Genomic DNA, 16,200 nt, shown 5'->3' with positions numbered 1-16,200 from the left:
TTTTTTGGGGGGGGGGGATTTCATATTAAAAAAAAATGAGAAAAATATTGTTTTTTCAAAATTTACGCTCTTTTTTTGTTTATAGCGCAAAAAGTAAAAATAGCACAGGTGATCAAATACCACCAAAAGAAAGCTCTGTTTATGGGAAAAAAAGGACGTAAATTTAGTTTGGGTACGGTGTCACACGACCGCGTAATTGTCAGTTAAAGTCGCACAGTGCCGAATCGCAAAAAGTGGCCCAGACGTAAGACAGCAAAATCCTCCGGTGGTAAAGTGGTTAAAGACTCCAACTGGCGAATGTAAAAAACTGACGTAAATTTCATCCGTTTTTTTCTTTGTATAAAAACAGGCCGAACCCTGAAATCACACAAAATAACAGTCTCAGGTCTGCATATTCCAATAGTATACAATGGAGGATTTACTAAAACTGGAGCGTGCAAAATCTGGTGCAGCTCTGCATAGAAACCAATCAGCTTCCAGGTTTAAGCCCTGGTTCACATTGCCGTGACTACTTATGTGATCTGCGAGTTCAAAGTCGCACGATGTCGCGTCCCAAAAGCATAGAAGCGTTCTAATAGGAGCGACTTTTGGTTCAATAAAACTTACATTGACTTCTGTTAAATAAATTGTATGCAAGCTGTAATGAAGTCATGCCGGCATGTCGGTTTGGAAGCCGCGGCAGTGTGAACCGAGACTTATTGTCAAAGCCTAAAGTGAATGTAAAGTCTTTTTTTTCTAATAATGTAACAAATATGTAATACCTACCTGCTCTGTGCAGTTGTTTTTCGGATCCCTGGCTGGAGCTCCTGGCTCCTCCCTCCTGAGTGCCGTCACAGCAAGCAGCTTGTTATGGGGGCACCCGAGCCGAGCTGCAGCCCCATGTATCCATTCAAACACAGAGCTGCCGTTCGGCCCCTCACCCTCTCTCTGATTGGCTGAGTTTGATCGACAGCAGCGGGAGCCAATGACGGCGCTGTTGTGTCTCATCCAATCAGGATAGAGAGTACTGGACGGCTTGGGCACTCAAGGACATCGCTGGATAGAGAGGGGGCTCAGGTAAGTATTAGGGGGCCTGCTGCTCACAGAAGGATTTTTATCCCAATGTTCAAGGATAAAAAACATTCTGATTTTACAACCACGTTCAGATCCGCTTGTCATTTTTTTTGGCGGATCTGAACGGTCACCCCATGCATCTCTATGGGGCATCGGATGTCAGCGGAGACATGTCTGCTGACATCCGATCCGATCCGTCATATCTGGACGGATGGAAACCCTATTTTCCATCCGTCCAGCGGATTGGATCGGATGAGAGCGGACCGACGGTCCGTTCCAATCCGATTCCCCCATAGAGATGCATGGGGACCTGAGAGCTGTGTCTCCGCACACATTGGGGAGACACAGCTGTCATCCTCCTGCTCAGTGGGGGATCGGCAGACTCCCTAGTGTGAAAGAGCCCTAATTGAGCAAGCTGAAGTTAGAAGACGATTGGCTACAATGCACAGCTGCACCAGATTTTGCATTCTCCAGTTTTAGTAAATGAATCCCCATGTAACCTTGTATTGGTATTTCTTGGCATCTCATATACCACCATTGTAGAGGACGCTGGCCTCCTTTCTGTGCATGTGGATGTGACACAATGGGAAGGTCTCATCTGTGCCTATCCTGACATAGGGAGGAATGGAGGAATGGTTGTGCAGAATACACACAGTCGTGTCATTGAAGAGTACAAATAGGATTGTCTAGATATTATTTTTGGATGTCAAATAACAGTCTTGGATATGCGGGTTATGTCTATTTCCCACAGAGGAGTTTTACATCTGTCCATACTGTAACACAGTGTTTCTCAACATTTTTTCAGTCAAAGCACCCGCCAAAATCATGGACAGTCCAGAGGCACCCTCCAAAATTATGGACAGTCCGCCAGAGGCACCCGCCAAAATCCTGGACAGTCCAGAGGTACCCGCCAAAATTATGGACAGTCCGGAGGCAGCCTCCAAAATTATGGACAGTCCAGAGGCAGCCGCCAAAATTATGGACAGTCCAGAGGCACCCGCCAAAATTATGGACAGTCCAGAGGCAGCCTCCAAAATTATGGACAGTCCAGAGGCAGCCCCCAAAATTATGGACAGTCCAGAGGCAGCCCCCAAAATTATGGACAGTCCAGAGGCAGCCTCCAAAATTTGATGGACAGTCCGGAGGCACCCTCCAAATTTGATGGACAGTCCGGAGGCAGCCTCCAAATTTGATGGACAGTCCGGAGGCAGCCTCCAAATTTGATGGACAGTCCGGAGGCAGCCTCCAAAATTGATGGACAGTCCAGAGGCAGCCGCCAAAATTATGGACAGTCCAGAGGCAGCCTCCAAAATTGATGGACAGTCCAGAGGCAGCCTCCAAAATTGATGGACAGTCCAGAGGCAGCCGCCAAAATTATGGACAGTCCGGAGGCAGCCTCCAAAATTATGGACAGTCCGGAGGCAGCCTCCAAAATTATGGACAGTCCGGAGGCAGCCTCCAAAATGATGGACAGTCCGGAGGCAGCCTCCAAAATGGACAGTCCGGAGGCAGCCTCCAAAAATGATGGACAGTCCGGAGGCAGCCTCCAAAAATTATGGACAGTCCGGAGGCAGCCCATTCTAAAATGTAAAAACTATTCTGATAGTTTTACATAATGCGGCAACATCAATACAAGTATGACACCCAACAGTAAAGGGGATTTACTCTTCCAAAGCAAACACTTTTTCAAACTGGTACTGACTAGTATACCAGTGTTTCTCTTCTCCCTCACTTGGCTAATGAGACCCCAAAACTGATGGAGAGAGGCAAGGAAGGGTCAAATAAGGATGATATGCTGGTAACTGACATCCTCCTTATCAACTGAGGAGGTCATTGGTTGTTAGGAGATTGGCAGCAAGAAGGTTGTAATAACGCACAATGAAAACCTGCGGCTTTATATAACTGAAACACAGCCTTCATCCACCCATTGGCTTGTATACAATTTTGGGGCAATTTTTAGGCATTTTTCCAAGGCACCCCTGAAGAAACCTCAAGGCACCCTGGCTGAAAAAGGCAGCGGTAGGATACGGTTATACAGAACACCGGCTCCAAGATTGGCAACTTCCAAAACCATGAACACATGCGGTGATAACAATACTAGATCACCCGTGATATCGTCTCAAAGCGCCCGCATACATCAAACTGACTGACCGGGACCTGTACACTGAATTAATGGTGACAACCACATGAATATTCACCCCGGGACCAGGCTGCAACTCATCGCAGCAATAAAACATCGCACTTTACAACCGCATGAACATTCACCCCGGGACCAGGCTGCAACTCCGAGCAAGGAAATATCGCCCTTCTACAGCCGTCTTCACATACTTCATATTACAATCCCAGTCAGATCTCTAAAGGTTTAAAATTGATGTTCTTCTGCAGCAGAAATGTCGGGAGTCATTACCCCTCACAATACAAGGGGGGATGGTAATTCAGACTAAAACTGGCCATACACTACACAATGTAATCTTTGTAGTCTACTTAAAGGGTAACTCCACTTTGGTTGAAGAAAAAAAAAAAAAAAAGATAGCAAAAAAAATAAAATATTTCAATAATATTATTATTATTATTATTATTATTATTATAATTGAAATATTTTTTTTTTTTGCTATGCTATAATATTATTATTGAAATATTTTATTTTTTGCTACGCTATAATATTATTATTATTATTATTATTATAATTGAAATATTTTATTTTATTTTTTTGCTACGCTAGAATATTATTATTATTATTATAATTGAAATATTTTATTTTATTTTTTTTTGCTACGCTATAATATTATTATTATTATTATTATTATTATTATTATTATAATTGAAATATTTTATTTTATTTTTTTGCTACGCTATAATATTATTATTATAATTGAAATATTTTATTTTTTTTTTTTTTTGCTATGCTATAATATTATTATTATTATTGAAATATTTTATTTTTTGCTACGCTATAATATTATTATTATTGAAATATTTTATTTTATTTTTTTGCTACGCTATAATATTATTATTGAAATATTTTATTTTATTTTTTTGCTACGCTATAATATTATTATTATAATTGAAATATTTTATTTTTTTTTTTTTTGCTATGCTATAATATTATTATTATTATTGAAATATTTTATTTTTTGCTACGCTATAATATTATTATTATTGAAATATTTTATTTTATTTTTTTGCTACGCTATAATATTATTATTGAAATATTTTATTTTATTTTTTTTTGCTACGCTATAATATTATTATTATTGAAATATTTTATTTTTTTGCTACGCTATAATATTATTATTATTATTATTATAGCGTAGCAAAAAATAAAATAAAATATTTCAATAATAATAATAATAATAATAATAATAATATTATAGCGTAGCAAAAAAATAAAATAAAATATTTCAATAATAATAATATTATAGCGTATACAATTGATACAAATCATATTGTAATTGAATGTAATTAAAAATAAACTTTACTTTTCAATCTGCAGCTGTTGTAATTTTCAGAAAATGCAATATGGCCGCCTGGAGCTGTTCTGTACACAGAATGTATACTGACCACACCCCCAGAAACATCATTTCCTGCTTGTGTGATTGGCTCACCAAATTTTCCCCAGAAGTCTGCACTAATGCCTCGTACACACAGAAAAATCGGAAGACTTATCGTTGGCATTTTGTTGCAGGATACTAAAATCGAATTCAACAATGCGTACTAAAAACGTGTGATTTTTTTCGGACGATTCTGGAAAAGCTTCCTGGTTGCCTAGCTACGTATCAGATAGTGCAAAACAAAAACAATGGCAGCCGGGCTTTTTCCGTGTTTCTGATCATGCGTGATCTTTGTCTGTTGATTTTTAGTGAACGCATAGTGTACTGATTTAACTATTGTCGTTCGCTAGGCTATCATAAGAAACAAGTTTTCGTGTTTGTTCCTTCGAATTTTGTTGGACGAAATGTCCTGATCGGCTGTCGAAAGCTGTGTACCAATAATCAGATTATCGTGAGATTAATTTGAAAGCAATTTTTTTTGTACGATTATCTGATTGTGTGTACGAGGCGTTAGATGAAAGTCAGATTTCTGGCATCCCCTGCAATTAAAAATGTCATTTTTGTTGAGATATTTCCAATAGGAACAAGGGATGCAGACCCAGCAGCTTTCCTCAGTGTCCTTTAGATTCACTTTCCCACAGGAGCACAGAGACACACACAGCGATTCCTTCAGAATAATAAAAGGTAGGAATCTGCAACAAAGTTTGTTATAATCCTTGCAATGTACAGAGATCACCCAGAGGGGAATGTTTTTGCTCAGCAAAAGTGGAGTAACGCTTTAACCACTTCCAGGCCACTTACCAGGCCAATTCTGGCACTCCGCGCCTATATGTAAAAATCATTTTTTTGCTCGAGATAGATAGATAGATATATATATATATATATATATATATATATATATATATATATATATATATATATATATATACATACACACACATACACACACATATACATATACATATACACACACACATACATATATATTTTTTTTTTCCTTTTTTTTTTAGCAGAGACCCTCGGGAATAAAATGGCAGCGTTTGCAAATGCGTTTTTTTTTTTAAACAGTTTCATGAATTAAGAAAAAAAAAAAAAAACACACTAAAGTTAGCCCAGTTTTTTGTACAATGTGAAAGATGATGTTACGCTGATTAACCACTTAAGCCCCGGAAGATTTTACCCCCATTCCGACCAGGGGGTATTTTGCGATTCGGCACTGCGTGAATTTAACGCACAATTGCGCGGTCGTGCGACGCTGTACCTAAACGAATTTGACGTCCTTTTTTTCCCACAAACAGAGCTTTCTTTTGGTGGTATTTGATCACCTGTGCGATTTTTTGATCACGCGCTATAAACAAAAAAAGAGCGTCAATTTTGCAAAAATAGCAATATTTTTCACATTTTTTTATATGAAATTCCCCCAAAAAAAAATGTAAAAATCAAAATTTTTAAAAATTTTCGGCCAATTTATTTTATGCTACCTATGTTTGGTAAAAAAAAATCGCAAAAAGCGTATTTTGATTGGTTTGCGCAAAAGTTATCGCGTTTACTAACAAAGGGAAAGATTTTTGTCATTTTTGTTGTTTTTTTTTTTAACGCGTAATGGCGGCGATCTGCGATTTTTTTTGCGGTACTGCGACATTGCGGCGGACAGATCGGACCCTTGACTGACATTTTTGACACTTTTGGGGTTACCAGTGACATTTCTACAGTAATCAGTGCTATACATATGCACTGTTACTGTAAAAATACACTGGTAGTGAAGGGGTTAACTTTATTTGGAAGGGAGGGGCTGTGTGTGTCCCTAGGGGCGTGGTTTCTACTGTGATTGGCTGTGGCTCTAGCTGTAAGGACACTGATCAACGGATCTACATACCAGATCCGTTTTATCAGTGTCTTTGCAGCGAGGTGAATGACAGGCAGTTTGTTTACACAAGCTGCCTGACATTCTCCCTCTCCCCCGCCGATCGCCGAGTGACCGGCGGACATCGGGTCCGCTGGTCACACGCGCGGGGGGGTCCGTGACCACGCGGGAGCGGGAGCGCGCCCCGGGGGGCGCGCGCTCGCTCCCTAGACCCTCACAAGCAAACAACGTAGCCCTACGTTAGTTTGCCTGTGAGGGGCTGACCGCCGACGTAGATAGTCGTGCGGCGGTCGGCAAGTGGTTAAATAGATACCTTTAAAATTGTGCCACTCGTGGAATGGCGCCAGACTTCGGTACTTCTCCACAGGCAACGCTTTAAACATTTTTTACAGGTTACCAGTTTAGAGTTACAGAGGAGGTCTTGGGCTAGAATTGTTGCTCTCCTTCCAACGTTTGCAGGCAAAACTGTCGTGTGGATTGAACGCCATTTACATATGTGGGCACGACATACGTATGCGTTCACTTCTGTGTGCGAGCACGTGCGGACGGGGGCACTTTAAATTTTTTGGTTTAATTTTTTTTTTTACACTTTCCCTTTAATTTTTTTTTGATCACTTTTATTCCTATTACAAGGAATGTAATCATCCCTTGTAATAGGAATAGGGCATGACAGGTCCTCTTTATAGCGAGATATGGGGTCGAAAAGACCTCACATCTCTCCTTCAGGCTGGAAAGCTTAAGATCAAAAAAAAAAAAAAAAACCTCACGATCTTGGCTTTCCAGCCGAGATCTTGGCAGTATGGCATAGAGACTGTCAGGGACCATCTGGTCCTCGGCAGTCTCTATGGTATACTTCCGCCACCAGCGGATTCCTTCTCTGGCTCAACGATTGCACGGGCGAGCCGATAGAAGCACCAGAGGGAGGCGGGAGGGGGTGGAGGCAATGTCTCCTCCCGCCACCTGTAAGAACAGTCAAGTGACTTAACAGCCTCTGGTTGTTCTTATGGTTAAGGGAAATCACTGGCTAAAAAAAAAAAAAAAAAAATGATATCTGAATGATGCCTGCGGGTGCACCCATCATTCACATATCCCCACTCAAAGCCCCCCATATGACGTACTGCAGTATGGAAGTGGGTAATCACACACATTTAGTCGATTTGAATTTCGTTCCCCATATTAAATAGCTTTCGTAGCTCTAAGGCTCCATTCATACCTAGATGATTTAAATTATGGGCAGAATAGCCGCGATTCCAAATCACAGGACACGTTTGCGATGCCATTACTTCCTAATAACACCCCAATAGGGGTGCCATTTTGCTACGATAAATTGCGCTGCAATCGCTGTAAAATCGCAAGGCACAAAGCTTGGCCCTCAAAAGGAAGCAGAAGCTTCTTTTGGACGACAGCGTCGCGCACTGCGATTGCAGCATGCTTTCTCATGCGGCAAAATTGCATCGTGATTGGACTGCCATTAAGAAGTACTGTAATGTCATTGCAAACGTGCCTCGTGTTTTGCCACGATTTGGAATGGTGGCGATTCCGCCCACGATTCAAATCGCCTAGGTGTGAATGGAGCCCTAGAGTTATGCCTCGTACACACGCAACGATTGTTGGCCGACCGATCGGCCGTCTTTTGTCCAGTGTTGTTGTGTTGGTTGAAATGTGCTCTAGACTGCACACAAATTTTTTCGGCCAACAACAACCAACTGCAGAATTGATGTCATGTGCTGGTTTACTTTCCGTGTGTTTTTTCTTCTCTGAGCATGCCCAGTCTTGCTCATCTGATTTTTGTCTGCCGAAATCTGTACTGACTGACTAACAATCGGCCGTTCTGTTTTATAGCATGCACACCAGATTTTTTTCGGCCGAAAAGTCGCAGTTGGTTGTCGGAAGCATCATACTAACAAGCCGACAATCGGCCGATCGGACGCTGGCCGAAAATTCACGGCCAACAATCGTTGCGTGTGTACGAGGCTTTAGGAAAGCTATGTAATATGGAGGACGCACCTAAACATCTCATCCAATGGCTTCATGAACACTGGGAATTTAGCCCCAAGGCCTGAGAAGGCATGTTCTATCCCTGCTGCCGGCAGCCTGGAAAATTCTATGAGAGGCTGGAAGCTGCTGCAGCTGGATGGTGCACCAAGTGGTCAGTATTTGCCCAGGGATGAACGTCCAGAATGTGAGCAATTTGTATCCCTCAGTGCACCGTCCAGCTGTGGCAGCCTACAGCCCCTCTCAGGGTTTTACAGGCTGCCAATAGCAGGGCTTGAACGGTGCGTCTGTGCCTTCTGCTCACACCAAATTGCTGTTATATCTTGCACCAGAGCCAAAGACCCAGTGTGCATAAGGGTCTATTTGTATAAAGTCAGGCCGGCCCTTGCACTACATAATTGGTGGTACATCTAAAGATTGTTCAAATCAAATTTTTAGTGTATGGTTACCTATGGGTCTGTACTTCACAATAGACCTCAATTTTTTTTTTTTTTTTTTTTTTTTACATACTGTCACATGTGCAGTACAGTGTCATCATATAACTGGTGAGCCGGTGATCCAAGACACTGATATTTATTATTATTATTATTTTTTATTTTTATTTTTTTTATTTATTTATCTTTTTTGTTACATACTCTCACCAGTCAGTGTCCTTGATCACCGGCTCACCAGTTATATGATGATGCTGACCAAGGACACTGACTGGTGAGAGTATGTAACAAAAAAGATAAATAAATAAAAAAAAAAAAAAAAAAATAATAATAATAATAATAATAATAATAATAATAATAATAAATATATATATATATATATATATATATATATATATATATAAATAAATAAATAATTTTATTTTATTTTTTTTATTTTTTAAACACTATGAACAGAGCAATACAGTGTTACCATAGTAACAATCTACTACTCTGGGGAAGTGATCATGATTTTTTTTTTTTACACATTATGATTGCTTTTAGCAGTGAATTTCATTGCTTTAACCACTTCAGCTCCGGAAGGTTTTGCACCTTAATGACCAGGCCATTTTTTTTGCAAATCGGCACTGCGTTACTTTAACGAAAAATTTTGTGGTTGTGCGATGCTGTTCCCAAATACAATTGGTGTCCTTTTTATCCCCACAAATAGAGCTTTCTTTTGGTGGTATTTGATCACCTTTGCGGTTTTCTGGTAACCATGGTGACAATATAATCATGACATTTCTACAACAACAACCCCCCCCCCCCCCTCTGATTCCTGTCCTAGGGTGACAACCTACCGCTCTGTATCTATAGAGGCGTTGTCATCCTGCTCTCCCAGTTTGGACTATAAACACCTCCCCCTCTAATTATAACCTATGGGGGGAGGTGCTCTGTAGTTCACAGGAAGTGAGGATGCTGGATTTGTGGCAGGACCAACGACAATGTTTGTGTAGTTGCGGGGGGGGGGGATTCAAAACGGGGCGCAGTCGCCTCGTTTGGGGACGCGGAAAGGTGCAATAGGACACAGCTGTTGGCGGGTTGTACATGTCCTTAAATTTCTGGTAACCATGGTGACAGTAGAATCATGACATTTCTACAATAACAAACCCCCCCCCCCATTCCTGTTCTAGGGTGACAACCTACCGCTCTGTATCTATAGAGGCGTTGTCACCCTGGGCTTTTCTCCTGGTTTAGACTACAAACACCTCCCCCTCTCCATACAACCTATGGGGGAAGGTGCTCTGTAGTTCATAGGAAAGGAGGATGCTGGATTTGTGGCAGAATCAATGACAATGTTTGTCTATTTGCCGGGGAAAAAAATAAAAACCGGCGCAGCTGCCTCGCCTGGGGGCTTGGAAGGTGCAATAGGACACATCTGTTGGCGGGGGTGTACATGTCCTTTAAATTTCTGGTAACCATGGTGACAGTAGAATCATGACATTTCTACAATAACAACCCCCTCCCCCTCTGATTCCTGTCCTAGGGTGACAACATACCACTCTGTATCTATAGAGGCGTTGTCACCCTGCTCTCCCAGTTTGGACTATAAACACCTCCCCCTCTCCTTATATGGGGGGGGGGAGGTGCTCTGTAGTTCATAGGAAAGGAGGATGCTGGATTTGTGGCAGGATCAACGACAACGTTTTGTCTATTTGCCGGAAAAAAAGAAAATGAAAACTGGCACAGCCGCCTCGTCTGGGGACACGGAAGGTGCAATCAGACAATAGGACACGTTTGTTGGCGGGGGTGTATGTGTCCTTTAAATTTCTGGTAACCATGGTGACGGTATAATCATGACATTTCTACAATAACAAACCCCTCCTCCATTCAATACTGACGTCACATGTCCCAGGAGCAGCTGGCTGCTGACGTCACCGAGGCCAGGAAGCCCTTTAGCTGCTGCCAGTGACGTCACCTTTGCCCCCGCCCCCTCACCTTGATCCTCTCCAGGTAGGAGGCCGGTACGTAACCCGTGTCCCCGCTGCTGCAGCGGCTGGCCAGCCACCAGTGCTGGTTACTCCTCTCCACGATGAGGAAGCTCTCCCCGGCCGAGAAGGGCAGCGAGTTGGGCTCCGGGGAGCGGAAGGCGTACAGCGCTCGGTACATGGCGGCGTCTGACTGCGGGGGGGTTCCACCACACCGCGGGGGACTCCTCTTATTTCTCTCGCCCCGCTTGTCTTGACTGAGCGCGTTCCCGAGCGGAGCTTGGCGGTCACGTGTGTCGCGCGCTCACGACGGCACCCCTCTTCACTGCGTGGGGGCACGCGCTGGCCGCTAGTTGTTGTGGTTTTTTTTTTTTATTTCGATTGAAACAACTTTATCGACACGGACAAAAAGAAACAAGGGGCTGGAAAAACCTATCTTTGGGAATCTTTAGCCTCAGAAATGTTAATCATTTTTTTTTTTTTTTTTTTTTTTTTAATATATATATATCTTTTAATAGTTTTTTCTCATCTAACTGTTACCTGGTACTCCTGTAATTCTCATAATTTTCTTCATTTTCTTAAAGCGGAGTTCCAGCCATTTACTCACCTGTCCAACGGTCCAGCGATGCGGCCGCCGGAAGCCTCGATCCTCTCCCTCGGCGCCGGCATCACTGCTGTGGGCGCCCGGCTGTTACAGTTTGCGGCTTCACAGCCGGGTACCCACTGCGCATGCGCGAGTCGCGCTGCGCGCCGTGATTGGCCGGCAATCTTCTGGGACCTCTGACGTGTCCCAGAAGATTGCAGGGAGGGAGGGGGAGAGGAGAACTTCCGCTCAGGGCGCCGCGGCGCTCCGAGCGGAAGTGGGAGCGGGTACCTGTCAAAACTAGATACCCGCTCCCCCCCCCCCCACAAAAAAATGACATGCCAAATGTGGCATGTCGGGGGGTCAGGACTCCCTAAAGCGGAAGTTCCACTTTTGGGTGGAACTCCGCTTTAACTGTTGTTACATGTACCAAGCAATGAGTCAGAAGTAACAAATAATTGTAAATGTTATTGTTGAATTTGTTAAAGCGGAGTTCCACCCAAAAGTGGAACTTCCGCTTTAGGTGTTCCGACCCCCCTGACATGCCACATTTGGCATGTCATTTTTTTTGGGGGGGAGCGGGTACCTAGTTTTGACAGGTACCCGCTCCCACTTCCGCTCGGAGCGCCGCGGCACCCTGAGCGGAAGTTCTCCTCTCCCCCTCCCTCCCTGCAATCTTCTGGGACACGTCAGAGGTCCCAGATGATTGCCGGCCAATCACTGCGCGCAGCGCGACTCGCGCATGCACAGTGGGTACCCGGCTGTGAAGCCGCAAACTGTAACAGCCGGGTGCCCACAGCAGTGATGCCGGCGCAGAGGGAGAGGATCGAGGCTTCGGGCGGCCGCATCGCTGGACCGTTGGACAGGTGAGTCAAATGGCTGGAACTCCGCTTTAACTTAAAGTTCCAATAAAAATTAATAAAAAAAAAAAAAAGAAATGTCCAAGACTTGAACCAGGGATCAGTTACACACACATAGCTCCCAACTGTCACTGATTTGGAGCAAAAGTCCCTCTGTCCTGCTCATTTGTCCCTCATTTTGGTCTGATCTATATCGTTTTATATAAAATGCACTTTTTATCTTTCAGAAAGTGTTTCCCAGCGCTAAACCTTTCATCCAATTTCTAAATTGCTGCATTTGTAAATTTCAAAGGCCAATATAAAGGAATATTGGTGGTTAAATAAAGCACTTATGGGTTAACTAATCATTTTTTAGTATATATTTCCTTTAAGGGGTCGTGGCAGGAGGTGTGTCCTATGCCTACATACTTTTGCTAATCGGTGTCCCTCATTCCCATCTCAAAAAGTTGGAAGCTATACACACACACCCAGGGCTGCTGTTAGAAATTGCGGGGGCCCCGTAGAGACTACCTGGCAGGGCCCCCCCAAGAAAATATTAATGATATATTTAGCTAAAATTACACCAAAATCATTATTAGCAGACACAAATATAACATAACTCACATAATTCCTGCTGTATCTAAAAAAAAAAAAAAAAGAAACTATGTTAAATAAAAATGAAGATTAGATGAGAAAAATATACAGGCTGGGCAGTTGGAGCTCAGTGATCAGAGAAACAAAGTTACAAATAAACTCCTGAGCAGAGATAACATTAGAGCCAGTGCTGGGAGGGGGGCCCACACAAGGGAGGGGGATTAGTGAGGGACCACTGTCACTTTCTCAGCAGATAAAAGCTGATTGCAGGGAGAGGGACAGATCAGATTCAGGTGCTGGAGGAAGATTTCTGTATTTGTTGTCCATCACTAATCCCCCTCTCTGTGTGGGTCCCCCTGTGTGCTCAGGCCCCCTACAAGAGGGCTGGTGGTCCCCCCTATCAGCGGCCCTGCATACACCCAGGGAGGAGAGAAGCCGAGAGATGAGGAGTCACGTGAGCGCAAGGAGACACTCTGATACAGTAGAAATCAGCATATTTTATATACAATACAGACACAGCGACACATAATGTTATTAAACAGAGGGGATGACATGCTTATACTGTACTGTACTGTACTTTAGATATGATAGCAGCATATCTTTATTTATACCAATAAATGGTTGTGGAAGGAATCATCTGAGTTTCTTTTATTTCTTATGGGAAAATTTGCTTTGATATGCGAGTGCTTTGGTTTACTAGAATGCTGCTGGAACAAATTATGCTCGCAAACCAAGGTATTACTGTGTGTGTGTGTATATATATATATATATATATATATATACCCAGCTTCCCCAAAAATAAACCCTACCCCAAAAATAAGACCTAGCGTGATTTTTAGGGATGCAATATAAGCCCTACCCCAAAAATAAGCCTTAGGTAAAAACACGTAATCAGTTTTGTAAAAAGATTATATAATGTGCAGTGTGTCTCCTTTTGTAACTTTATCGTGGAAAATACGTTATTTACAGCGCCGCTGGGCGCTCACGTGACATCCTCTCCTCCCGGCTGAAGTCAGCGGCCCCTCCCTCTGCAGTGCTCGGAGCAGGACTGATGTAAGCTGGGATCTCGACCCCTCCCTCTGCAGTATTCGGAGCAGGGAAGTAAAGCCCTGGCGGGTCTCGTAAGTGCCCAGTGGCGCTGTAAATAAGGTATTTTTTACAATAAAGTTACAAATGGAGACTCACTGGACATTATGTAATCTTTTACAAAACAGATTACATAATTTTACAATGACGTTATCCAAGGTTTATATTTGGGATTAGGGAATGTCATAATGCTGACTCCTGAGCTGACAGGGGGATAGGAGCATAGAAGACAGGGGACACAAAAACTTTTAAAAAATATTTTATCGTTTTATTCCAGGTTTTTTTTAAAACATAGAGAGGGGTAAATGAAACAGCACAAGGACTGTGCTATCTATCATGCTTTAAAGGGTTACAACCACTTTAAATCGGAGTTCCGGCCACAAAATCGACATAATCGATTTCGTGGCCATCCGCTTGCTTTTCTTCACCTGAAAAGGAAATGGATAGTTAGGATTTTTTTTACTTACCTTGTTATTCTAGAAAAATATACTCACCTTTCTTCCACTTCCTCCCTCGGCAGCCGCGGTCCGCGCTGTCACTTCCGGTTTGCAATGATTCCTGGGAGCTGAACGTCATCGCTCCCAGGACTCAATGCGACGGCATCGGCCCCGCTTGTCACTTCCGGGGCGACGCCGCATTCCCCGCTAAACAGCTTCTGGGCATGCCCAGAAGCTGTGGAGGAATGCGGCGCCGCACCGGAAGTGACGAGAGGGGCCGGTGCAGGCGCATTCTGGGGAGAAGAAGACACGGAAGAAGACGCAGAAGAGGACCGCGCCGGCTTCAGCTGCCCACAACAGAAAAGGCAACGCTGGAGAAGAAATTTTAAGAGTGAGTATTTCTTCTTGCAGGTAAGTGCGAACCGGGACAGATCAGAGGCTAGCCATTGTGGAATGTACTAGCCCTGACTGTGTGTGTGTGTGTGTTTAACCCTTTTCACAGTTGTTTTTGCATACATGAATAAAAAAATAATAATTTTAGGCCTGATGATTTCTTAACTCCCCCCCCTGCCCAACACCCCAGAGAATAAAATAGTGGCAGTTCCAATATTTATATCAGACAATATTAGTCCCTGACCTTCTCATGTAGAATATCCACAGTCTCTGTGCTTCTCCTATAGTATAACCTCTGGCTCTGACCTTATCTGGTCAAATTTTTCATATCTTTGATCATCTCAAGTAGAATGTCCCCAGTATGACCATCTCATGTGGAAGGTCCCCAGTCTCTTACCATTCTTTGTATAATGTCCCAAGCCGCCTCTAATCATCTTATGAAGAATGCCCCCAGTCTCTGATTATCTCATATAGAATGTCCCCAGTCTCTGACCATGCTATGTTGAATATTCTGAGTCTCAGGCCATCTTGTGTATAATGTCACCAGTCTCTGGCCATCTCGTGTATAATGTCACCAGTCTCTTACCATCTCATGTAGAATGCGCCAGTCTCTGACAATCTCCTATAAAAGTTCCCCAGTCTCTGACTTTCTCATGTAAAATTTTTACAGTCTCGGACCTTTCATAGAATTTCCCCAGTCTCTGTGTTTCTCTTATAGAATATCCTCTGTCTCTGACCATCTCTTGTAGAACGTCGCCAGTTTCTGACTATCTCTTGTAGACTGTCCCCAGTTTTGGACCTAATTTTAAAGAATATCTTCATTCCCAGACTCTGAAATGATCCCAGTTTCTGACCATCTCTTGTAGAACGTCCCCAGTCTCTGACCAGCTCATTTATATTGTCCCCAGTTTCTGACCATTCTATGTAGAATATCCTGGGTCTCTGACCATCTCATGAATTATGTCACAAATCTCTTACCATCTCATGTAGAATTCCCCCAGTCTCTGACTATCTTATGTAGAATATCCTCAGTCTCTGACCTTCCGTAGAATATCCCCAGTTTATGTGCTTCCCCAATAGAACACCCTCTGTCTCTGACCATTTCTTGTAGAACGCCGCCAGTCTCTGACTATCTCTTGTAGACTGTCCCCAGTTTTGGACCTCATTTTGAAGAAAATCTTCATTCCCAGCCTCTGAAATGTTCCCAGTTTCTGACCATCTCTTGTAGAACGTCCCCAGTCTCTGACCAGCTCGTTTATAATGTCCCCAGTCCCTGACCATGCTGTGTAGAATATCCTGAGTCTCTGACCATCTCATGGATAATGTCACCAGTCTCTGACCATCTCATGTAGAATTCCCCCAGTCTCTGACTATCTCATGTAGAAAATCCTCAGTCTTTGACCTGCC

General features: G+C 43.1%; 1 protein-coding gene across 1 annotated transcript in view; it reads right to left on the bottom strand.

Annotated features, from left to right (window-relative positions):
• Nucleotides 1-11,227, bottom strand: part of NCKIPSD (NCK interacting protein with SH3 domain) — a 180,951-nt gene extending 169,724 nt beyond the window's left edge. Inside the window, exon 1 of the mRNA XM_082265194.1 lies at nucleotides 10,872-11,227. Coding sequence (XP_082121320.1) covers nucleotides 10,872-11,042 — 171 coding nt within the window. The 5' untranslated portion in view covers nucleotides 11,043-11,227. The remainder of the gene's footprint in view (nucleotides 1-10,871) is intronic.
• Nucleotides 11,228-16,200: the final 4,973 nt, after the last annotated feature.

This window comes from Pelophylax lessonae, assembly GCF_965119305.1.
Source record: "Pelophylax lessonae genome assembly, chromosome: 8".
Classification (NCBI taxonomy): Eukaryota; Metazoa; Chordata; class Amphibia; order Anura; family Ranidae; genus Pelophylax; species Pelophylax lessonae.
The sequence above is the reverse complement of the archived record's forward strand: the minus strand, read 5'-3'. Positions and strand labels throughout refer to the sequence as shown.